The sequence below is a fragment of the Argiope bruennichi genome, chromosome 6, assembly GCF_947563725.1.
Source record: "Argiope bruennichi chromosome 6, qqArgBrue1.1, whole genome shotgun sequence".
Classification (NCBI taxonomy): Eukaryota; Metazoa; Arthropoda; class Arachnida; order Araneae; family Araneidae; genus Argiope; species Argiope bruennichi.
The window spans coordinates 100,551,854-100,578,922 of NC_079156.1; the positions used below are offsets into that span (position 1 = coordinate 100,551,854).

The following is a 27,069-nucleotide window of genomic DNA, read 5'->3' on the forward strand; positions in this document are numbered from 1 at the left end:
AGAATCTTCACGTTTTAAATATTCCTGAGTTTGAAAAAACGCATTTTTGGGAAATGTATGTATGTCTGTCTGCGACAAAGATAACTGAAAAATGTGTTAGCTATACGGATGAAATTTGGTGATTTTTGTAGATTTTTGTCAAATTTTAAGCAAAATCTGTTCAAAGGGAGTGTTTTTATTATAACTCTGTAAGTACTATTACAACGGTCATAGTAAATGATCGTCGTTGAAGCAGGATGAACCAACCTAGATGATATAAAAAATTATGCTGTAAGCTCGTTGAGATTATAAATCATATCACTGACTCTAGGCATACGGATGAAAAACACTGAATGACCGGACCGCCGCTACAGAAGCACTAGAGGAAACTATTGTTGAGTCCTTAGAGCCATCACCGGCCACGGTACAACCCTTCCCTGAGGAAGTAAGTCCCGTCATCAGTAGGAGCCACACCCCCGGCTTTTCGAGTACCCTCCAGAGTGGCGAGAACCAACCCCACATGCTGATAGCTTCTCATCCTCAATTACGAGGTTCCCCCCGGGGGGGATCGTTGAGATTATAAAAGAATTCTGTACTTTGGACTTTTACGAAGAAATCATGCGGTTAATTCAAACGTGGCCCCGTTTCGCAGCTATATAGATGCACAAACGCTTATTGAGAGTTTCAGCAATGGACCGCCAATCTTCTACTTTAATCTATCCCATTCCCGCCGAAGCAATTGTTTTAAGAAGTTCAAAGTTTTGTGTGATTAAGTGCAAGTCCTAGCCTCCAAAATGAACCATACACTTTAATCCATGGGATTGAAATTCGACGAGTATTGTGTTCAATCTCTAGATGATATCCAGTCCGAAAAATGCATTTTGCACTAATCTTGTGTCTTTTTGGCCTTGTGAGCTGGTGCGGAGTCTTATCGAAACGTCAATTTACATTGTCGAAGCGTCTTTTGGCCCACGGAAGTGCTACAGCCTCTAGAATGTCCCGCTAGTACATTTTTTGACTTATTTGAACACCCTCATGCACAAAAGCCAGAGGTATTTTGCAGCTGGCGAAAATCCCGCCCCAGACCATGACAGACCTTGGATGTTGGCTATGTTCAACAATTTCCCAGATGCTTAGAGCGTCTACAGACTAGTTCCTGTATTTCTAAGAGATATGAGCTTGTTGGACGGTAAAGAATTTCTCCTTAGTGAAAAGGAATCAAACCCAGCTCTCACTTGTTGACCGTCTCAAAAGTTTTCGGCATCTTTGGAGCAGCATGAATTTGTTTTCTTTAGTGACATGCTGAACTTTTTCGAACTTGTAAGATTCAGTTCAAGCTCTGTTTTTACCATTCGCAGCAGTGATCTGTTACTAATTCTCATTTCATGAACGATCTTTCTCCTAGCAACCTCTGTATTTCGTTGAGTCGCTTTTTGATAGCCTGACGATTATTGGAAGTGTTCACCATATGTTTTCGCCCATTTCCTGGACGAAATCCAGAAATTATCTGTACACTCAAAATAAATTTATCAGTAATAGCTTTAATTCATTGTTCAATTCAATCTATTGTTTTGATATGAAATGTTCATTTTATATTCACCTTCTTTTGTTATTATTGTTATAAGATGAATCAAATTCATCAACTGATATTATTATTATGAGTCTGAGGGATTACGCAGTAAAAGATATATAATTAGTAAGCAAATAAAGGAATGATTTTTTTTCTCTTTTTTAAAACAAATATTTAGTTTTAAAATTAAACTATTATTTTCGAAGCTTTGTAAAAATATACCAACACTATTATAAAGATTTTAAATTTGTAAATTTTCGATGAATTTGCTTTCAATAAAGCATTAAATTTGTTGTAAGTAAAATTTTTATTATTATTTCCATCATATATTCTCTTTATTTATAATATAATGTTGTTTTCTTAAAAGGCGTATAGATGGCGCTTTACTGCATTTCATTAAAACACCAAATCTATGTACAGACCTTAAGCGTGTTAAATTCATAGAGATAGTTCCTCTTCATAGTCCCTATCTCCTCGCTAATTTAAAAATTTAATTTCGAGAAGTTCCCAATTAGCTATTATTTAAAATGACAAAATCCGTCACAGAATAACCTTCCTTCAAAATGAGGCCTAAATCTATGTCAAACCATATGTTCCAGTTTTATCTTTAGATTATTCCAAACACCAAAGCTATACATAGACCCTGAGGATGTATCTGAAGGAATCAAAATTCTGCCTTTCCCTCACAGATTTAAAAATTTGGAGAGGGGAACTTCTCCACTGACTATCCACCTCCAAAATAACTCTACTTCAAAACGCAAATTTAAATCTTATAAAATGAATCAACTGTTGTACATAAGCATTATATTTTTCAAAACATAAGAAAAGTGGTGTTTAAAAGAAGAGTGTTCAATTATTTTAGTCAAGTCAGGTCATTTAATAATGCTTTCTTTAACACTTTCAACGCTACTGACGAGATATCTCGTCTTTCAGATATTTCCATTGATATTTGGTATTTGTCTTTTCATGGAGTTTTTATCTAATTCAACCTTAGCGATGAATGTGTTAAGATTCAAAAAATAATCTTTTTAATGGCACCAATTTAATTTCCAATTTTTCCAATTTAATTAGGAGTATCGGAAAGACGATATATCATGTCGGTAGCGTTGAAAGTGTTAAAAAAGAATAAATGCTTTTGAGCAATTTCAATAAGAGTTTAAGTAAAGATTCCAAAAAAAAGCTAATGTTAAGACAAATTTTATATTCTACTTTAAAAATTATTTAAAAACCAACGAAATGTAAAACGTGGCTAGAAATAACTGGGGATTGAGATTGGATTGTTTTTTTTATTGTTTCTACAGTTTTGATATTATTACTTTCCTCATTCCCTACATTGCTTTCACTGTTAAAGCAGAGCTCCTTCTCATTTTCTGGAAGTCATTTTATCATCTCTATGTGCTTTGGGTTTCACAGTACCTAATTTCAGATTTATTTTACTTTACTCACTTAGTTATAAGGAATACTTTATTTTCACTCAGCCATAAGGAATAAAAATAAATCGCACAGGTCGAAATTGAATGAATAAGGTTTGTAATCTACCAATGAAAATCTCTATATTTTTTCCACTATGAAAGCAGAGCATCTTCTCGTTTCCTAGAAACCATTCTATCATCACTATGCGCTTTGGATTTCACAGCACCTAATTTTAGGTTTATTTTACTTTACGCAGTTACTCATAAGGGATATTTTTTTTACTCAGCTATAAGGAATAAAAATAAGTCACACAAAGTGAAATTGAATGAATAGAGTTTGTAGTCTACCAATGAAATCTCTGCATTGTTTCCACTATGCAGGGCATCTTCACATTTTATAGAAGCCATTCTAACATCACTATGTGCTTTCGATTTCACAGCACCTAATCTCAAATTTATTTTACTTTACTCAGTTAGCCACACAGAATACTTTGTTTTTACTCAGGCATAAGGAATAAAAATATATCACACAGGGAAAAATTGAGTAAATAAGGTATGTAGTCAACCAATGACATCTCATTCTCAGTTAGAAACGTCTGGGATGGAAGAGAATTTTGGAAGGGAATATTGTTCCAATGAACATGCCATGATTTATTTTTCCACAATTTGTGCTATTTGTTTCATAATCTTTCAAGTAAAGTAGTAAAAACTACTTCTATAAAAATTTAATTTATCATTCGACTTTCAGGTACCCAATCAATATGAACAATCATAATGATGTCGAAAAAAATTATCAGCCGGGACATCGATAGTCCTGAACTTCCTGACTATCGTCATGAACTTTTAAATTTTTTAAAATCAGTCAACCCTTCTGTATTGTCAAGTATTTTCTACGAATTCTTGTTACAACAGCTAATAAATTTTGCTGGAAAATATTATGTTTAAAATTGCATTCAACTTCACCACGGTATTTTCTCTGAACATTTAGTGACAAGGCAGAAGAAGCGCGAAGATTTAACTCGCTTTTTCATCTCAACATTTATCGACAAGGCATTCAAGCAAGAAGAATTTCTAAGGTTTCACGCCGAACTGAGCAATAATCGGATTTAAAACTTGACCAGATGATAGTGGAAGAGGAAATTTGTACAATTATTTGTTGTTTACGTATTTGTTCTACCTCTGTAACGTAAACGGCTTTTCATTTTATAGTCACACTTTATACTCTATGAAACCATCCAGGAACCAGCGGGAGTGGTTTGCCCCAAACTTTTTTCTTGCATACTCTAATATCGCCAGAGAACGCCTTGAATGGCATTGATGTATAGTTACGAAATATTAACTTTTGGCGTGAATTTAACATTTTTAATAAATATATCGTCTTCCTTGGCGAGTTATTTGGCGATGAATCACTGGCATGCGTTAATAGTATTCAAAAATCAGATTTGTGTTTTATACACGCTTCTCAATTGAATGAAAGAAAAAAATTGACACAAAAGCAGCAATTGTAATCACAAAATCCCATCCAAGTTTGATATATTTATTACATTTTTAAATAATCGTGTTTACATGTTTCTGAAAATGCAGGTTGACAGACAGTCAACTCATAGTTGAATTTGTCTCAAAATTTAACAGGTGTTAACATTGTAGATATTAAATATTGCAACTAATATTATCTATCTAGCTCTCTTCGTTTTGTAATTACCGTGTTAACTTATGGTGTACGTATACACTAGAAGATTTTTTTTTTTAAATTTCAACTTTAAAAATCCAGTTTTTTCACAGTAGGTCATTAATATATGTTTCAACTCATTTCAGTGAGAAAAAAACCATATTACACTAATTATTAATTAATTAAATTATATTTACTGAGCTAATTAGCCTATTTTTTGAAACATGATATCTTAAATTCTAATTTGCACAGACACACAATTCTAAGTGGAAATGATGCCTAATATTAATCTTCATGTTCTCTGCCTCAATCAGGTTATAAAAATATATAAGTTTTTTTCAAGAATTTTTTCATCATTTCAAATAGAAAAAGCGAGATTTTTTCTGTCATTTTAACTTTTAAACAGCTATTAAAAATTTATTTCTATATATATATATATATCTTTGTATGTGGCACAAAACATTCACTGTTTTATAAAGATTATTTTGATATATAAAGAATTGTATTTGGTTCATTTCTTGTTGAGTTATGATTGTTTGAATGAAGCTACATAGTGGGAAAATATCATTCTTCATAAAATGAGTTTAAAAAAAACCGTAACTAGAGTTTTTAATGAAAGCACCTCAAGAAAAATAATTATAACTCGAGAAATATTTCGAATATTGACAACATCTTGGTATCGTTTGAAAGCTAAAGGATCAGATTTTACAGAATTGACAGTAATCTGAAAATGTGGTATGAAGTCCTTATACCAAATTTCAACCATCTAGCTCAAAGCATTTTAGAGTAACCTTTGTAACAGACATACAGACGGACATTTACCAGAAATGTGTTTTTCGAATTCAGGGAAGTCTAAAACTTAAAGATTCGTCAAAATCTCGAGTTAGAATTTTTTGAGCATTGCTATATTTTCTCCTTAATTCTAACATATCATATCGCAAATTTTACATGGAAAATTTATTATTTTGGGATAGTATAGTATACGTTCATGTAACCTGTGTGTGGTATTTTGATACCAGATTTTTTAATTCTAGCATAGGCTGCTTCCCATCACCATTTGACTGTTACTTGTGTCTAAGAAGTTTGAAAACATTGCATCTCCGAATGCAAAGGCATATGGAGAATGGTCTTCAAGTTGCTCAATACCTGGAGCGACACCCAAAAGTAGAAAAAGTGTTTTACCCAGATAGGTAAGAAGTTAAACCTTCGTCACACAACAAATTTTTGCATTTTAAAATGTGCCATATCAGAATTAAAATATTTCTATACATCAGTTAATTAGAGTAATTTCGCTTAGCTCTTTTTGTACTGATGTACAAATGTATCAGTAGAAGTAGAATAGAAAGTTCCCTTTTGTGGGTCATAAAATGATGAAATACGTAGCTAATGTCACTGGTCATTAAGTTCCTTGTTTGCTCAGAAGTTTATTTCAGTTTTTTGAAGGTTTTTTTTTATATTTTGTTTGGTGCCATCTGTTTTTCCCCATTAGCAGTTTAGGTAGTCCACATGCATGTGGTTCTGCAATAAAGTAAAAATGTAATAACCGTTTACGGAATGAATAGAGTTTCTTAGATTCTATTTTTGGGTTGGGCTAGGTTTTTATAGCCCTACTAATCATTCATTATATGCATAAAAAATATTCAACGACTTTGTTGATTTTAGCACCGGAAATATTTTTTTTTCAAAACTAGTTGGCTGTTACAACGTGTTCAGAATATAGGACAAGTTGTAACAACCCACAATAGTTGTTATAAGAGTTGCAACAGTTGTATTTTTATACAATGAAAAAAAAAACATTTTAAAAATTATTTGTAACAATATTTAAGTTAAATTTATAAAAAAAACAGGAAAAAAACATTTGTAACATTATTAATATTTAAATATATTTGCAACAATCATTTGAAGCAATTTTTATTTTATTAGTTGTAACAATATTCAAATTATTTTTCTTTATACAACTACTATTTTTTATTACTTAACATAATAAGGCATTCGGTAATTATCATAACTTAATATAGTGATAATTAGCGATATCAAGTAATTTACAGTAAAATAAAGATAAAATTATTTAGCTTATCAACATAGAAGTCAGTCTGCATCAAAATTATAATGAATGCAATCAAATAGTAAATTGCTTCCTATCGTACACATTTTGTGCCCTCATGTTCAAATTAAACATTAAATCCATTGTTCTTCATCAGAATTTGGGGAAAGAGTTTGGTGTCCTGTTTGTAGTGTCTTAGATTCTAGGCCTGAATGAATTTTGCCTTAGAATCACCGTGTAACTGAATTTAATTGACGCTAAAACTGTCCGGCCTGAACGTCTTCCCTCTGATGCGGAGAGGAAGAACTAACTCAGGCTCTGTCCTCGTCGTCTGATCACGGTTCAAAATTATATAGTTTACCCTCCAAAAACGTCCACTGATATATGTCTCAAAAAGGGGGCTAATGAAACTTACTATTTTATAATATATCATCAGAGTTAATATAAGAATCTACCTCAGCTAGAGAGAAACCCTTTTCATTTTTTTAAGAAAAATAATACATTGGTTCAAAATTCTCTTCTTTATTCTTTTTTTATTAATTTTCTCATTCGTATTTCTCTTATCCTTTCTTCTTGATTTCTTGCTTTATTTAGTTATTTCCTTTTTCCACTGCTTTTTTATCATTTAGATGAGGCAGAAATTTTAAATTTTGAACTTTTATTAGACTTTTTCAGAGTTGAATTCAAAAAGAGATATCTAATTTTTGATGATGTATTAATGACATTTAAATCAGAAAGTTTAAGTATTTGAATTAAAAGCAAACGAAAATAAATCCCCGAATATTTTATCTGTAACAACTTGTCCCATCGCATAATTTCGAACATTTTTGTTTCTTTATACGAAAATATCGTGAATAGAGAAAAAATAATAATCTATTAAATTTTAATACATAAATAGAGTAAATAATTAAAAAATTAAAAAGAATAAGTTAAATTAAAAAATTACAAAAAATACTCTTAAAAAATTTACAAAATATTTTATTTTCCATTTACTAACAAAAATGGAGTATGTGTTTACAACTTCTCTCTATCCAATTCGGCTGGACTCTGATTGTGCTAACATAAAAATCATATTTAGCGAAAATTCTGATTAAAAATTACGAAATAGCATGAGTGTTATCATTTACGCCCAAATAGTCTCTAGATCCTCCACTTTATTAAATGAATATTAAAATGGATAGTTTTGAACAAATTTCATCAAATAATTAAAGCTGATTTGTAAATATTAGTAACATCTTTCTCAAGAAGGAAGCAGCATTCATTTTTGATGTATTTTTATGCAAAATATGCACAAAAATCTTCATTCATCAATTCTTCATTCAAATTCTTCATTCAAAAATCTTCATTCATCAATTCTTCATTCAAATTCTTCATTCAAAAATCTTCATTCATCAATTCTTCATTCAAATTTTTCATTCAAAAATGTTTATTCATCAATTCTTCATTCAAATTCTTCATTCAAAAATCTTCATTCATCATTGAAATTTATTAAATATTTTTTCCAGGTCTTGAAAGCGATCCAGCAACATGCTTTAGCAAAAAAACAAAGCATTGTATATAATGGAATGGTCGCCTTTTGCATAAAGGGTGGAATGCAGGAAGCCAGAGAATTCGCAAGAAAGATAAAAGTTTTCAATTTAGGTGGCAGCTTGAGAAATATCGAAAGCTTAGTGGACATAACGTAAGTTAACGCTCTTTTTGCATATAATGAATACTGATTTGGTAGTAAGATTGATTGTGGCTTTCGCCGATTCGTGCATTTTTTTTTCCGATCGCTCTTATTTCTCTGATTTTTATTCAAGGACTTCTAATCAATAAGTGGATTACTGAAGGATTTAGAATCTTGTACTATTATTTTAACTGTAGATGTAAAAAAGAAGAGGAATAGTGAAGTTAGAGTATGCTGGAAAGTATAGGAATTTTAAGATGAGTTTAAGGATATAAACAAACTTTTAAGATGGACATTTCTTGGAAATGAAGAGTCAATGCCTTGGTTTGATCTGCCCCACGACGACTCACCTACCCAAAGGGGTGTAAGACCTTGATTGTCCCCGGAGAGAGAACCATAATTTATTTATTGAAAGGCTTTCAATCATCGCCAGAATATGTGTGGTAATTAAAAGTATACATTATAGTTCATTTGACTAAAATAAGATACTTAAATTTAATACTAAACAGTCCAAATCTGGAGAAAAGAGACTAAATTCAAAATTATATAGAGAAAATAGTAACACACATAAACATAAAAATAATTTCACAGTGTCAAAAAGAAGGAGGATACAGTATTCTGTACAGCAAAATCAAACAATTTACAAATACTTAAAACACAAAGTGATATTATACCCCATTATATAAAGTGAGTAATAAATAAATGACATTAATAAAAAGTAAAAATATAAAGCTGATCTCAAATGACAAAGACAATAAAAAGCAACACTAAAAATTAAATCAAGTGTATACGCACAAATTACAAATATTTTTAACAACTATAATCCTGCACAAAAAATTAGCAACAGGTAGAAGCTGTGCCAGAATAATTACCTAAAAAAGCATCAAATAAAACGAGACTGCAAACAAGAATTTGCAGAATCAATGTCTTAAATGTAGCTACTCAAGAGTAATATTGAATCTCTCCTGAGATGGGGCATAGAAACGGTTTCAGAATATTCCTTGCTAGAACGACTGCCAATAGCTACAGTATTAAAGTATGTTGAAGCAGTAGGGTAGGAATTTTGAAGATGGAAATAGAATAGCAAATCAATCTAAAAAAATTGGAATTTTTTTGAAGAAGTAAAAACTAACCAGATGTAAGTATAATAGCAAAATTTAAAATAGGATTCTCTATTATAATCGTTTCTCCTAAGTGGAAATATAAAAGTGTCAAACTAGCAGATTAGGGATTCTTAGGATGAATATTTGATGAGGAGGAAGAAGAAATTTCCTTTTATTCCCACGCCAAGCTCATGGTATTACCTTTTTACTTAAAGTACGCAATAAATTGGACACGTAAAATTTCTACCGATTTGCACAAAAATAATTTTTTTTATCTTAATTCTTTGTCCATCCATCCTGTGAATGTGAAAATGATAACTCAAATATACAGAAGGCTAGATATCTGGGTTTATTACTCATATAATAAAGGATGTCCCAAAATTAACGAAGATTTCATTTTGCTACCATTCGTGCAGTAAAGTGTTAGCAATTCTATAAAAAAACCTTTGAGAGCTGATAGTTTAGTATTAGTAGAAATGGAACGTTACAGGTAGAACAACGTATTAAAGCAAGATTTGAATTAAATAAAAAAAAACACAGGTTATTTTTATTTAAATTGTTATATTTTTATTGAGTCGCAAAGTACACAGGGTTATATATGGAATAACACATAGGGGCAAATGGCCTCCACGTCTTTGCTGGCATATACGCGCTCTTTTGCCGAAATTTTCTATGACCACTTTGCATAAATGTTGCTGCATTTCGTGATTCAGAGTCTTATTTTGAGTTTTCAATGTACGCGGGCTTGTAGGCATGTTGGCATAAGCCTTTGACTTCAAATAATCCCATAAAAAGAAATACAATGATATTAAATTACATTCTCCAATTCTCAAACTGTGGCACCATACTCTCATTATTTTTTAAATATCTTCCAACAATAAAAACACGTTGTTCCATCCTGTAACGCTCCATTTTTTACTAATACTAAACTATCAGCTGTCAAATGGAGTTTTAATACGGTTTCTAACACTTTAGTCTTCCAATGGTGGCAAATTCAAGTCTTGCATTCATTTTGGAACTCCTTTCATAACAGTATCAAATATTGGGAAAATCCATTGTAGTGTAGCGGATTGTTATGAGAGAGGATAGAACTGGGACCTTGTGGTTCTCAGCCGAGTAACAATACCGCAAGACAAAAGCAATTGAACGTGTTTCGCAGCTATTAATTGGCTTATAAGCTCTTCACCACAATACCTCTAATCGTCGACACGCTGTCAGGTTTGGCTCGTGGGATATAAAATATGTTGTTGTATTTTAATGCTGGGAAAAAATAAATTTATTTTTGAAATAAGAAAGTATTGTGATTGGAGTCCGACACCCAACATGAACATCCCAATTCCCACATGGTGATCTAGACGTAATTTGAACAAGCAACCTTCTGATCAGCGTAGCTGTTAACTGGCTTATAAGCTCTCCACCACAGTAGGATGGATTGCCTGTCAATTTATTCAGATATAGGTGAGTGCAATAAATATGAAAAGTGGATTTTAGCATCAGAATTTTCTATCAATATTATCGACATTTGTCTTATTTCAGAATAAATCCGTCAATTTTTTAAATTCTCTGTATTTTATCTGTCTTATATACGAGGGGTGATCCAAAAAAACAAGTTTACAAGGCAAAGAAAAAATGCTTCATTAACAATAGACCCAAGATACGAATGGTAATTAAAAGACATATGTAACTTCTTGAGGCATATATCACACCGCTGGACCAATTTGTTTAACCCGTCTTGGTAATAATCAGGTCCTGGATATTGAGCCAGTTCTCGGCACGTTTTTGAACATCACCGTCTGATATGAACCTTGTTTCAGATAAGTATTTCTTCAATGCCGGGAAAAAGAAATAGCCAGTGAGAGCCTAACCGGGGCTGTATGGGGGTGCGCTCCAGACCTCCCATCTAAATGTTTCCACTAATCTCTCTGCCCGCTTCAAAAGAACGACACCATTTCGCCACCTGTTGTCTACTCATCGCTTCATGCACCCCCCCCCCCATACATTTCAATGATTTGACTGCGAATGTCCGAAGGGGACACATTCTGACCCCTAGAAATCGTATCATGGCTCGCACCTCTGTGCGAGATCACTTCTCAAGACGTCTTGTCATTACTGTCGTTTTAGGTTCCAGTACTAACACTACCTGCTCGAACTACCGGTCTAAGACAACTAGCGCCATCTGTCTCCATTCTGGGTAACAATATTACCATCCACAATTTCTGCTTTCCAAATACTGCTGCTTGTAAACTTTTATTTTGGGTCCCTCTCGTATATGTACATACACTGCATGGAAATTGCAACCAATTGGATAAATTCAATTTAGTATGCGTCAACCCCAAAATTAGAGATATGTATCAAGTCTTGAACACCTGAATACAGTCGTTACCGAAATATGTTTGGAAGTTCACTTACAATTTATTTCACCTTATTATGATACTAAACACGTAAAGTGCTGTAATGATATGTGTAGGTCTAGTAAAGAGCAGTCGCACTGCTTGCTATTGCATATGGATGTGTAAATTTTGAAAACAACTCTGTTATAAATTAACAATTATATGATGAAAAATTTGCCAGTAAGCATTTTGAATACAAACAATTTTGAAATGGCCGTTCTAATATTTGATCTATATTTTAGATGCATTTATTTTAAGTTGGTAGTGAATATGAAAGATAAAAATATTTAAATTTCGGAGATCGGAAAAAAATAAAATAAAAATAAACTATGTATCATATACCTACTGAGCATTTCGAGTTTTATGATTATTGTTTTTATCAATATTCCCTTGAAAATTGCATCAGCGAGTTACCCATGAATTTACTCTTGAGTAACTGCTAATTAAAATTCAAACGAATTTTCTGTCATATTGGACTTTCATTTAGAAAGTAGACAGACGTGATATGGGTAAATTGCTTAGAAAACAAAAATAAAAAACTGTATAGTTTAAATAAATCTGCTTCCTTCTGTAGTAATGCGCCAATAATGCGTATTAATCATTTTGTTACCTGTGTTTAAAAGATTGAAAAAGAAAAATGAAAATTGAAATTTAGGTTGATAAATGATAGGAAAATTATATTCATGAATTCAACGTTTTCAGATGCTTATAAAATAAAGAAAAAATACTTATTACCATCTTTGTGTATGCTTATTCTTTTGTAACTAGTTCATAGAGAAGCATAGACTATTAATCATAAAGTTTCCTTGCATTAATAAGAGAGAAAAGCAAGATGTGGAAATAAAGCAGAGATAGGTATAGGAAATTGGTGAAAAGAACTATCATAAGAAGATAATCATGTTCTATTAGATCTGATAAAATGTGTGAAAGAAGTAAAACATTATGATAATAATTAGAGAATTCTTTTTATTTTTCTGTTTCGTTTAAATATCAATAAGACAGATGCTTCATGATATTAAATGCTTTAGAATTTAAAAGAAATATTATAATCATAGAAATAAATATTATAATTATCATAAAATAATAAAATAATTATAAATAAAGCTTCATCATGATCAACTAATTATAATAAAATTAATTATATTTGAACTAATTGAGGAAAAAGTTTAATTAAAAGCAGATTATTAAAAGAACATTTTTTTAGATTATTAAACATCATAAGATTATTTTTTTTCATTTTCATTTTCCTACAGTTTTAATCTTAATATTTTCTACTTTTTATTATAAAGTTTTCCAATATTCTTTTTCTGATAATTTAAAATTGTTTTTGAAAATTGCTACATAGTTATGTCACAGTAACTAAAAATTTAATTTCATCTATATTTTATTAATAATTAAGTTTTGAAAGCATGAAAATAGTATATTTTTATCAGGAATTTAGAATTACTCAAAATTTCAAATCTCATGAAATTAATAGATACGTTTCATTAAAAGAACTGAATGCTGTCAAGACTGAAAGAATGAAGACTCATATATCCCATATTTATTGAAAAAAAAAACATTATTATTTTTTAATTTCTGGGAATTAATTTGATCCAATTATTTATTTTCTTTAGTATTTACAAAATCCAATTATTTCACATTTCATTAACTACTTGTCAAACAGTGGACTTAGGTGGCACGAATTCTTTATAAAGTGAATTACCGGAGTAGGAAAAAAAATGCGGCTTACACTACAAGAAACAAAGTGAAAACTTCTTTCTCTCTCTATCTTCCTTTCTCAAAAAAAAAAAAAGAATTTCAAAAGAAAATTAAAATAATAATGATGAGAAGAATGAAAATAAATAAGTAAAATAAAATTCTAGTCCTTGATACTTGTGAAGAACATAGGTGTGGTTTTATTAGCAAAATTCATAAAGTTAATTGTTCAATACATTCGTTAAAACATTTTGACAAAACTTCAATGAATTAAATATTTTATTCATATCAATAATTCAAAATTTTCTTTTAATCACTATTCTATATTTTTCTTTAAATGACTTTTAATTCCTTTTACATACTACTTTTAATTTTTTAAATATTCTTATTCTTAGAATATTATTAGCTATTAAAAAGAATTAAATTTCTTTAACCATTTAAATAAATAAAATAACAGTACAAATAACAGTATACGTTCATAAAAATACAAAAATTCATTTTAATGATTATTATATATTATTTTGCGTATAACTTTTAAGGTATCTGCTTACGATAAAAACCATTTTTTATCAAAAATCACAATTTTTTAAATGCTTTGTCTAAAAGCTTATCTTCGATTGACATATTTCTTAACACTTCTTTGCATGTAAATTATGCCTTCCGTGGTGAAATAAACCGAAGTTTTAAAATTTCAAAAATTACTTCTATTCGGTCAAGCAATTGGTAGCCGTAGGTCAAACGGTCTGGCCTGTAAAGTGCACACACACACACACACACACATGCATGTATATATGGCCAAATATAGGGCTAATTTGAGTATATTTAAACAAAAATAGTTATATTTTAAAATATTTTTATACACTATATCAACATTTTGCTTAAATGTTATTTGAAAATAGAAAAAAAATATTACTTCAAATATTATTCTTCATAAAAAGGCCTCTATTTATAAAGTATACCTTATTTTTTTTAACGACCATTCTTTAAATGATGTAATATATCTATTTTTCAAATATAACCATAATTATAACCATTAAAATAATTTAATTATTCAATTGATATCAGAATTCAAATATTTATTTCAATAACCATTCTATATTTTCTTTCAAATGATTTTTAATAATTATTCATCAAAAGTCATATTAACAAAAATATGTTTATTCTTTAAACATTCTTTAATTCTTTCTAAAATTATACGAGCACAACTCAAACATTTATTTTAATAACCATTCTATATTTTCTTTCAAATGACTATTCCTTAATTACGAAAACATGTTTATTTTTCAATTATTCTTTAATTAATAAAATTTTCTGAACGACAATAAATTAAATATTCTATCCACATCAACAGTTTAAAAAGTCCTTGAAATGAAAAAATATTAAGTATTTTAAAAATGAAATAACACTAGTTATCTCGATTAAATAATATTACCTAATATAATTAAATATTTCATAATGAGTCTTTTAAATTCTGCCTTAATAATCTAAGCTGAAAAACAGATACAGAGATAAGAAAAATCAAAAGAAAAATGGAAAAAGATCTTTCAAAGGTACATACCAGCCGGTCTTAAAGTACAGATTTACAAAAGAGATTTATGAATAAAAATCTTCCTCGCTTTCTTTTCTGTACTCTGAGCTTCCTCATCAACCAACTTATCAGACAAAATTTCATTTGAATTCAACGTACATACGTGCTGAGCAGTATAATGATGTCTTCATCTCATTATCTGGGAACATAATTCAAAATTTTCAGTACCAGACGAGGAAACGATGCTAGAAAAGATACGAAGAGGCCAAAGACACCTTGATCTTAATCCCCATTCAAAAATTCAATCACGAAAGCTACTTTTATAGAAATGGTAGATACCACATAAGCATACAAATTGAATGAATGAATTAATAAGGTTCAGTAAACATTGAAAATTTACCGATTGAATTAATAAATTAAAAAGGTTCAGTAAGCGTTGTAAATTTACCAATTGAATCAATTAATTAATAAGGTTCAGTAAGCATTGTAAATTTACCGATTGAATTAAAGAATTAATACGACTCTGTACCCACTTCATCCCTCCAACTGGGGGCACCTCAGAAATAAGGATGAAAAGCTTCAGGTATGGTGGTTGGTTCTCAGCACACAGGTGGGTACAGAAATGGTGGGGACCGACTAGATCCTATCGATGCAGGACGTTCTTCCCACTGGAAGGGTTGTACCGTGACTGGTGATGGTCCTTATGGTTCAACTATAGTTCCTGCCAGTGTTGTCATCAGGCAGGTCATTCAAATGCCTTCGAGTGGGTTGGAGTAGCAGGTTAAAGTTACCCACTTCATCCTCGGAGTATTGAATTTTTCCTTTTTCATATATGAAGAGTGTAGAGAAAATATTGCAATTGTCAAAAACACTCAAACTCGAGATTTTGACAAACCCCAGCATTCGTTCTCCCCTTTGAGTTTGAAAAAACTCATTTTAGTCATTATTTGCTAAAAAATTAACTCAAAACTGATTTGAAAGAGATGAGTGATATTTAGTATATGGGCATCAAATGAAATTTGTAAATTTCCATCAAATTTTGAACGAAATCCATTCTGAGTAAGTCTATCTGCCTGGCTGATCGAGTACAAGTGACCTGCGCAAATACAAAAGGCAAAGAGCTAGGTAGATAAACTTTGGTATACAGATTTAGAATCTGAAATATGTATATTGGTAAAGAGTTTTAAAACAAATCTATAAATGGCTTGCCGTCTGTCTGTCTGTGTGTTCTCTCACATACATGTACACACAGCAATAACTCATAAATGCCAGGAATCAATTCAATGAAATTTGATTTGTAAATTTGTGATTACAACTATAATTCCATATCATATTTTGATTCCAATTGTCGTTGGTAGGTAGGGTGTTCAAAATACACATATACAAGACAGAATTAATAATTATGCTAGATTATCTCAACAATTCTATATTTTCTAGTGATGGTTCGTCAATGCCATGCATGGCATTCGTGGCCTTGCCCTAAATCCAAAATTTTTTTGCGGAGGAGGAAGATAGCCCTTTCAATAAAAGAGAGCAGTGGAGAGCCCCCCCCCCCTGGTTTCATACAGAAGCAGCTCATGTTCATTTTGCGAGGCATATTTTGTGGATTGAAAAAAGAACTACAGTGGGGGAAGGAAAAATAAAAACAGCGGAAGTTGTCTTCTTGAAGTTTTAAAGCATGCACAGTAATAAAGGGGCTACCCCCCCTTCTGACTCATAAAATTGTGAACTTTAGAAAATACCGTGCATGCCCCAAATGTTTGAATTTTTATTTTCACAAATGAGAACTTGGAACTTCATAGTATCGTAAATAAATTCGCTACTTGAGTATCAACATGATAATAGAGGATTGATCTATAACAGAGGATTGATCCATGGCATGAATCCGATCTTTTTTCCATAAATATAGTGAACGATTTTTGAAGGTTAACACACGAGTACCCAAAAATGAATATGTGCTTTTGGAGACTTTTACTTCAATCGTTTGGAATTAAAACTTGAAGTAAAATTAGAATTGTAGTCATAAGATCACGTAACAAATTTCATTATTTAAATCATTGAATTATTGTATTAACATGCATAAGAAAGTACAAGTAGTCAAATGGTTAATTTTTTGACTTATCTAATTCAAAATTTGAAGAGGATCTATATTTTAAATGCCCAACATGAGTACCAAATTTTTTTTTACTCAGCTTTTTATTTGTAATTATCGAGTTACATGTACTCTGAGAATTAGAGCGACATACTTTTTTTGGGTTAATTCCTTTCAAAAATTGATTGAAAAATTTCAAAAATGGAAATGAAAATTTGGCGAAGAACTACATTTGTAGTCACAAGATCACATAACAAATTTCAGTATTAAATTATATATAAATATTATTCAATATTGCATATCAAATAACAAATTTCAAATATTGTCTTTTTGAAATATCGTATTTACATGCTTAAGAAAGTATAGTTCGTCAGATGATCAGTCTTTAGAAAGATCTGATTCAAAATTTAATGCTGAGCAGTATCAAATGCTTCCTGAGTATCAAATGTTATCTATTCAGCTTTTCACTTGTAATTATCGTGAAATTTCTTATTTATCTTTCTTATTAAATTATCGAATTTTTTTCAAAAATTGATGGACATTAACAAATTTGGTGTTAAGTTCACATACCGAATTTCATTCGTCTGATTCAAAGCATTTTTAAATTGTCGAATTCACAGTCGGACAGACATAACTCCAAAAATGGGTATTTCGAATTCAGGGATATCTGAACCGTCGAGATTCATCAGAATCTCGAATTCAGATTTTTTTCTGATGAATACAATTCTTTCTCTTTGAACACTTCTTATACGAGAAAGTAAAGACATTACTGATGAAATATTAGGTGTTTTTATGTATTTTAATCAGCGACATCTATCGGTAAACAGATGAAGAACCTATATAAGCGACAAAGATTTTGGAATTACCAAATTACTATTATTTTATTGTTATCATTTTGAAAGTTTTCCATTTAGTGTAATTGAGCTATTCGGTGTATAAAGACCCCAATCATGGAACGCTCCAAATTGCATTTTTGACATTCCTTGCTTTTTTTGTTTGATTTGAAGAAATCTGCTGCCGAAGTCCGTCAGACACTTTTAGAAACCTATGGTGATGCTACTCCGTCATTCCTAAATGTCGGTTTTGGTTTCAACGGTTTAAGAGGGGTGATTTCGATGTTAATGACAAAGAACGGCCTGGAGGACCAAAAAAAAAATCGAAAATAATCAGTTGCAAGACATATTGGACTAAAATGGGAAAAAGTTGTAGAAAATGATATATATTGTACCAAATGATTGAAATACACGCAAGTACCTAATGCAACAAATGTTTACACATATGATAACAAAATACTTCAAAATTCATCTCTACAAAAGCTGATTAAACTCTTCATAACAAAAAGGAGTTTCTGATTAAATGCACGAAATCAAAGGTACCGCATAAAAAATTAAACATAAGATGAGGTCCCAAATTTGAGAAACAGGCAACGTGACAAATGTGTAAAGAGCATCTCATTCATTATATACGTCATTCGTTAATTAAAAGTTTATAGTTCTGTTTCTTCATTTCTGGTCATTTGGCATGAGCTATTATTTGCACATTATGCTTTTTTTGTAGTGCTTCTTGACAAGCAGCTTGATGAAGAAATTAAATCCACGTCATATTTTCGCTAATTACGGAAATACACATACGCATTCAAGTTTTTGTCACGAGCCACGGAAAAATTGAGTAAGAACGCATCGTTTGAGAGCTCTTACTATAGAGGGTTATTTAAAACAATAGAACTGATCAAAAATAGTTAGAATTTTTTTAGAGTTTTTTTAGAAAAAATTACAATAAAATATATGTATTCGATCCAAAGGTCACTGAATTTTACTCTAATCTCAAATTACTCAGAATCATTATTTTATATTTCAGCATCATCAATAATCAACGGAAATGGTTTCTCCGATTTTCTTGCATACTTTCTATTAAAGGTTTTATCGCTTATCTATCCAGCATATAAATAAGGGCCTTGGGCAAGGCTGGCAACATTAAAATTGCTCAGATTTTCATTTTATAATTTTTTAAAAATATTTTATTTAATTTTTTCGTCTAATTTATTGATTGCTCGATTTAATAAGTGGCCCTCTAATAAGTTCATTGAAAAAAACATAACTTGTTTTCTTTATTTAATTTATATTTGGACATTTGCGTATATTTGGGTAGTTAAATTTGGATATTTGGGTAGTTAAATTTGGATATTTGGGTAGTTAAATTTGGATATTTGGGTAGTTAAATTTGGATATTTGGGTATATTTGGGTAGTTTATATTTAGACATATGGGTATACTTGGGTAGTTTATATTTGGATATTGGTTATATTTGGTTAATTTGAATTAGCCGAGTCCTTGAGCTCTTCTCTAGAATTGCTCGTAACAATGAATGCGAAGTCGTCGACAAAAGCTTGCGGATAAACTAATTGTGGCCACTATATCGAACAAAGTTCATCTGCTACGATACTCAAAAATGCTGGATCTCTACATGAACTTCGGGGGGGGGGTATTTCTGAGTCTGTACTCAGAAGACTGGTCTTTCGTTGATTTGTATCGACATTTATCTTAATAAACGCATCAAGAAGAGTTACTTCTGCATTCGAATTCAAAGATAATGAAGTGAATCTTTTTCTTGGCGTCTGAATATTGTTTACTGCTGAATGCAACTATCTAGGGACTTTATCATTCTCTTCTGGATAGTTCTATGAAAGTTGTTACATGTAGCAATGCATCAACAACTGCCTTTTCTTAGCTTAAATCATACAATTGAGGGTTATGCAAGCTTCTTGTTTCTAACTAGAAAGTTATTTTCTATATAAAAAAATTGTCTAGCAATTTTCCAATCATAAGGGAGTAATGTAATTGGTCTGTAAGGATTAATATTATATTTGTCTTTGCCCTTTTTGTAAAAGAACAAAATCAATAAAATTTTCAACGGATCCATAAACATATATTATTTAAACATTTATTGAAGAAATCTACAATAAAACGAAGAAGGAGTTGAAAAATACTTTCTCTATACTAAAATAGTTTCTCTATACTATATTCGATACTATCGTTCACTATTCATCACTATCATCACTCAACTTTCGCTATTGGGGACAAGAAGTTGTTAATTGTGACAGATATTATATACAAAAAAAAAAAGTGTATTATTTTTCAAAGTACTTTTCACATTATTCCTTACGATACGTCTAATTGTCGTGACACTGCACTTGCACAAATGATGCATAATCCTTTCTCAGTAACTATTCGATAACTGCTGTTGCTATTTCTGGAACGATTTCTGCAATGATAGACTTTCACTTTCTGTCATGCTAAAAGCCTAACGACCCAGGTTTTTTGGGTGCAGATATTATGTCCTTCATCCCTTATGGGGATATTGGTCTTTGATGCAACTTCTTTCAGTACTGAAATTATGGAAGAGTTGTTGCAACATTTCCCTGGTTTTCTTAAAAAGTTTCCCAAATAATGCGCCTTTTAATAATCATAAATAATCATCATAATATCTCGAAGAATTGTTTTAACAGTTCCCTAGCTATCTTAAACAGTTTCCTAATTAACACATGTTCTGGTAATCTTCAATTAAAAAAATTACGAAGAGTTCCTTCAACATTTGCTTGGTTTGTTTAAACAGTTTCCCAATTAACGCAAGTTCTGGTAATCATAAATAAAAAAAAATCTCTAAGAGTTGCTACAACATTTACCTGGTTTTCTTATACAGTTTCCGAATTAACGCACATTCTGGTAACCATAAATGAAAAAAAATCTATTAATTAATTTATCTAATAATATTGTTACTGCAATATTTCCCTGATTTTCTTAAACAGTTTCCCAATTAACTCACGTTCTGGATTATAAAGTGAAAAAAAATCACAAATAATTGTTACATTTCCCTGATTTTCTTGAACAGTTTCCCAATTAATGCATGTTCTGATAACCATAAATGATCCAAGCCACCCAAAAAAACACGGAACATTTTTGAATGATATCAGAATGCCGCGACAATCGCGGCAGGAATTATGTTTAAATCCTAAAGGCCACCATTGACCATAGTACAACCCTTCTCGTAAGAGGTACGTCCTCTCATCGGTGGGGTAGTCGAACCCACACCATTTCTGCACCCTCCAGGGTGGCGAGAATCAACCATCATACAGGAAGTTTCTCATCATCATATCTGAGGTGCCCCTGGTCTCTTAGTAAATGGAATAATGATATTCAGTCATATCTTCCTTTTTATATCAAGAGCTCACTCTCAGTCCATTTGTTTATGCAAATCAGATTGTTTTATTCTTCTCTTTTAGTGTCACAGTTACCGCTCTTTATATTACCGGAATATTAAAATATAATAAATAACAATTTTACATGTCATAATTCTTGAATATGTCAAAATAACCCACATTTATTTATTGCGTTTGCAAGCATTTCAGTTGTAAGAGCTAATTTGTGTGTGTGTGTGTGTAATCTTTCAGCGCATACTTTTAACCCTAGAATGCATGATTTTTTATTTTTTTTACAAAAAAAAATTGTGTGTTTTGAATAATTGAATATAATTCAAGAATTTCTTTTAAAAAAATTAATTATTTTATCGTGAAATTTAAAGAAGTTAAAATATGCCAAAAGGCTACATTATGAATTAAACAATATCTGGATGATACAAATCACATTATAACAATTCTGCAATAAATATATAACTATCTTTTTTACCAATATATTTTTTACAATGCAATGAAAAAAATACTTTAATAGTATTTTAATATTAGATCTAATCACACAATAGCCATCTTTCAAGTTTCCAAATTAAATCTTATTCTATTACAGGTCTTTTTTACAAATATTTGCAAAAAAAAATATTTAAAAAAGGATTTTCAATAATTGAAATCCTTTCCCTTTAAAACAGACATACGAAGCTTATAAATGGAAATAAAAATGTGGCCAAGTAATGGCTATACGATGCATTGTAAGGTTAATTATATATCTAGAAATTTTGGACTCAGTTCGCGTTTTAAATCCTAGATCTCTGGATTGGGCCAAGATTAATTACGATCCCTTTGTATAAGGAAGGTGTTTTCAATGAGTATTTTGCAACAGTTAATGAAATCATAAACTTTTCATTTAAAAGAAAAAAATATGAAAGCATTCCGAATAACATCTGGTTATTTAACTAATAAATCATATTTCTTTTTTTATTATTAAATTATATTTTCTTTCCATACATTTCGCTTGCGGAAAAATGAAAAAAAAAAAAAAAAATCTCGGAAATTCACGGTTAGTCCATTACAGATATCGGAATAACTGCTAGTAATTGTCCAAATAGAAACAATAATAATAAATGGCGTCAATAAATCAATGCAGACATATCAATGTTTGGTTCCATTAGCGATTCACTAATGAATGGTTAGAACATGGAAATCATACCAACCAAACCACGATGAGTCGAAAAACATAATTAAATAAGTTTGAATTGTTTTTTTTAAATTTATTTTCTACTGCGTATCTGCATAATGAGAACCATAAGCATTTAAATTATGGGGAAAATTATAGTTTTAAGTTATATTTTAAACACTTCATTATAAAGATCTGTGCTTAGCCTTTATCATAAGAGTAATATATATTATGTATTTATTTATTAAGTTATTTTTCTTCTTCATCCGGGTTATTATATTCTTCATCCGGGTTAGTATAAGTAGTATAGAGAAAGCATGGTAATCGTCAAAAAGTTCGAACTCGACATTTTGATAAATCTTCACATTTTATGCCTCCCTGATTCCGAATTTTTTTTTCTTCTTTTTTTTTTTGAAAATGTCCGTCTGTCGGTCTATGACAAAGATAACTCAAAAACGTTTTGAAATAGACGATTGAAATTTGGTATACGGTTTTAACACCAAATTTGCAGATTTCTATCAAATTTTGAGTAAAATCTGTTCATAAGAATTCAGAGAACCGTCGAGGTTCTAGTTGAAAAGTTCTCAGTGTCTTCAAAATGGAGAATCTTTTGCCGAATATCTGAAATAATAAGAAAATTTGGACACAAGATTTTCGCCCTTTGAAATGCTTTGAAAACAGAATTGATTCTCAGATTATTTGGACCTTTGATATGATGATGTCGTTTCCGCATTACCACGGAAAAGGAAAGGGGTGCAGTAGCTTCTGAGGGTAAAGACCCTTGAGCACCCGAGGGCAGAAGTCTGACTTCTAGCTCGTATTTAGACCTTTGAAAAAAAATTGATGAGTATCGTTAGATCTAGTAAAGTCAGAATCAACATCACAAATTTTGTGATTTGACGAAAAATTGAAGTTGTATGCTTACTATAGAGGAAGAAAATTCACAAATATGTACAGTTTATGTACATTCTAGTACTGCAATGCCATTTATGCCTCCCAAAATATTATTTCGATTTTTTATTCGAAGTAAAAAAGGGGGTAGTTTTTGATGAATTTCTACATTTCATACTTACCAAAGTAAAAAAAAATTCGTAAAACATATTTTTATTATTATATCTATCTATTAATCCATCCATCTGTGAATACCATAAATCAAATAACCAGACCGGGTACATACGGACCAATTTTCCCTAAACAAAATTTGTAAATTTCTATCAACAAGTTTGTATCTATTTTTAAATAAATTTTAAGCGAAATCCATTTTGACGAAGTTTGTATTTTCAGTTGCCAGAAAATAAGTTGAAGTTTGCTTGAAAGTTGAAAATAAGTTTGCCTGTAAAAGACGGTTCTTTTCAAGTTTAAAAATATGAATAATTGATACCGATAGCAAAAACATTCTAAAGTGTGTCATTAAAAAAATTAAAAGAAAATTTGCATTTTTTTTTGAGAAAATCAACTTTTATAATATAATACACGTAGAAACATTTAAAATAATAAAATAATTACATGCAACAGTACGATTTTAATTCATATTTTTTTGTTGTTATCTCACCTTGATTGTTTTCTAGAAATTCTTAACATGAATGAATGAAGGACGATTTCTAAAACTTCAATAATGATCAAAATAAATCAAAAATTATTTTTGAAGGATATACTTATGAATATTAGAAAAATCTTTTTTCGTATTCAAATCAACCGCTGAGATTTTTTTAAATGTGCAGTAACTGCTCCAGCATTTTATTTTGAAGAATGAATAAGTATTTATTAAAATTAGTTAATATTTTCCCTCAAAATTACTTGCGTTTTGATGAAATCATAAAGTAAAACGAAAAAATATATAATACCAAATTTAAAAAAATACTGTAGTTCCATTACGAAACTAACAGCGTGCCATTTAACAACAGCATGATTTTAATTGATTTTTTTTATTATTATTATCTCACTTTGGTTATTCTCTCGAAACATGAATGAATGAAGGACGATGAATGTTAACATGAATGAATGAAGGATGATTTGCAAAACTTCGAAAGTGATCAAAATAAATCAAAATTTATTTTTGAAAGATATAATTATGAATATTACAAAAATCTTTTTAATATTCAAATCAACCGCTGAGATTTTTTTAAATATCCAGTAAAAGCACAGGCATTTTATTTTGAAGAATGAATAGGTATTTACTAAAGTTAGTCAGTTATATATATATATATATATATATATATATATATATATATATATATATATATATATATATATATATATATATATATATATATATATATATATATATATATATATATATATATATATATATATATATATATATATATATATATATATATATATATATATATATATTTAAAAATAATGTTCTACAACTTTTTTTACGAAACTAACGGCTTTCTATTCAAATATGGAAGACCCCGTTTTAATTTATTATACAAAAATACAATATTCAGTGAGATACTCGTTCATGTCAATGAAGTAAATTTTGATTTATTTTCCAAGTTACGGCATCAAGGCAGAATTTAAGGAATTTGAAAAAAAGAAGGAAGGAATGACGGTTTGGTATAACGATGTTGAATAAATTTAAAATTTAAGCTAGAAGAAATGGATATATTTGAAATCACACAGTTGTCGCTCCTTATGTTAGATTTGTTTATATTGCATCATTGATTCTTGCCAGAGAAGGAAAGTTAGATTAAATTCTTGTTGAAAACAAATCTTCTGAATAAGAATTGCAACAGTTCTTCTGCTTGAATTCTGGCCAGAGAAGATATCCCGCTCTGTTTACGTTCAAGTTCAAGATTTGTGAAGACTGAATTATTCTCACCAGAGAAAGAAGATCAGCCTCTGATCGTTGAACTTTCGAAAATAATCGTTTTTCATTGTATTTTTGTAAATAAGTCAATATTCAAAGTTTGAATTACCCTTACTGTGTTTGAATTATTCTCACCAGAGAAAGAGGACCAGTCACTGATCGTTGAACTTTCGGAAATAATCGTTTTTCTTTGTATCTTTTGTAAATAAGTCAATATTCAAGGTTTGAATTATTCTTACAATGTTTTAATTATTCTCACCAGAGAAATAAGATCAGTCTCTGATCGTTGAACTTTTGGAAATAATCGTTTCTCATTGTATTTTTTTGTAAATAAGTCAATATTCAAAGTTTGAATTATCCTTAATGTGTTTGAATTATTTTCACCAGAGAAAGAAGATCAGTCACTGATCGTTGAACTTTCGGAAATAATCGTTTTTCATTGTATTTTTTGTAAATAAGCCAATATTCAAGTTTTTAATTATCCTTACAATGTTTGAATTATTTTCACCAGAGAAAGAAGATCAGTCACTGATCGTTAAACTTTTGGAAATAATCGTATCGATGTGGGATGATAAAAATAATTTTGGTAAAGTTATGAAAACTGATATACGTGTCTGCGACAGACAACTTATTAAACTCCAAATCTGCAATCTCCTTTGGAGATGTTAATTTCATTGTATATCTTGTAAAATATTTAATAGTCAAGGTTTGAATTTACCCTTATAATGTTTTTACTTTCTTGTATATGGAGAATAGAGAATGTACAGTAATCGTCAAAAATTCGAGCTCTAGAATTTGATGAATATTCACGTTTAAAACATAAAATGAGTTCGAAAACCACATTTTTTGGAAATTGTTCGTCTCTGTGTATATAATAATTCAAAAAATGCTTTGAGCTGGACGGATGAAATTTAGTATGCAGACTTAAAATCAAATTTGTGGATTTCTATCAAATTTTGAGCAAACTGTGTTCTGAAGAAGTCCGTCTATCCGACTGTTTGAATATAAGTTATCACGATAATTGAAAAACTAAGAAAACTAGATATATAAAATTCGTTACACTAGCGTTTCTCAACATTTCAGTATTCGCGGCCCAGTTTTCAATCATAATTTTCTTCGCCCCCCCCCGCTTACAATAAAATGCATACAACAATAATGCATATTTTTATTTTATTTTTTAAATTATTTAATTTTTTATTCTGTTTTAAAATTATTTTTAACTAACTGCCAAAACAAGAGTAAAAGCGTACCAACGTTGGCGAGAAACCACGTTTGGCATTTTGCCAAGCGGATGGTGAACAGATGAAACGAATGAAAGCGGGGAAAATTTAAATGTTATATTTGAAATGAAAGCCAAACAGGGAGATAACGTTAAAAGAATATGAAAGTAGAAAAATTCGTTAATGAAAGTTAACCTAGACGGGGTGAGCTAAATTTAGAAACTGGGAATACATTTTTTCGAATAATTAAAGAAATAAAACAGAAGGACGACTAAACAAAAATGAAAAAAATAGTTGTGTTTGTGGAAGGGAATCCACACGACCGATGCTGTCTCGAGCAGACGCAGGGCAAATGTTTTCTCATAGAAAGAAGGAAAATGTTCGATAACGAAGTTTTAATTCCCGCCAGTCTCATTCGAGTCGATCCTTCTATCGCTATCGAATCTATCGTGAATGTGTATGTTATATGTTTTCGTGTTAATTGCATTATTAAATATTCATGGCAGTAGATTTATGCA

General features: G+C 30.3%; 1 protein-coding gene across 3 annotated transcripts in view; it reads left to right on the forward strand.

Moving 5' to 3' along the window:
• Positions 1–27,069, forward strand: part of LOC129972114 (cystathionine gamma-lyase-like) — a 132,441-nt gene that overhangs the window by 28,332 nt on the left and 77,040 nt on the right. Inside the window, exons 4-5 of one of the 3 annotated variants that reach the window (XR_008784830.1) lie at positions 5,665–5,820; positions 8,180–8,316. Coding sequence is in view for 1 of the 3 variants with exons in the window: in XM_056086105.1 (XP_055942080.1) it covers positions 5,665–5,820; positions 8,180–8,186 (163 nt within the window). In the remaining 2 variants the exon portion in view is untranslated. Of the gene's footprint in view, positions 1–5,664; positions 5,821–8,179; positions 8,356–27,069 lie in introns of those variants that run through there. The other 2 variants (XM_056086105.1, XR_008784832.1) reach the window with 2 other exon arrangements.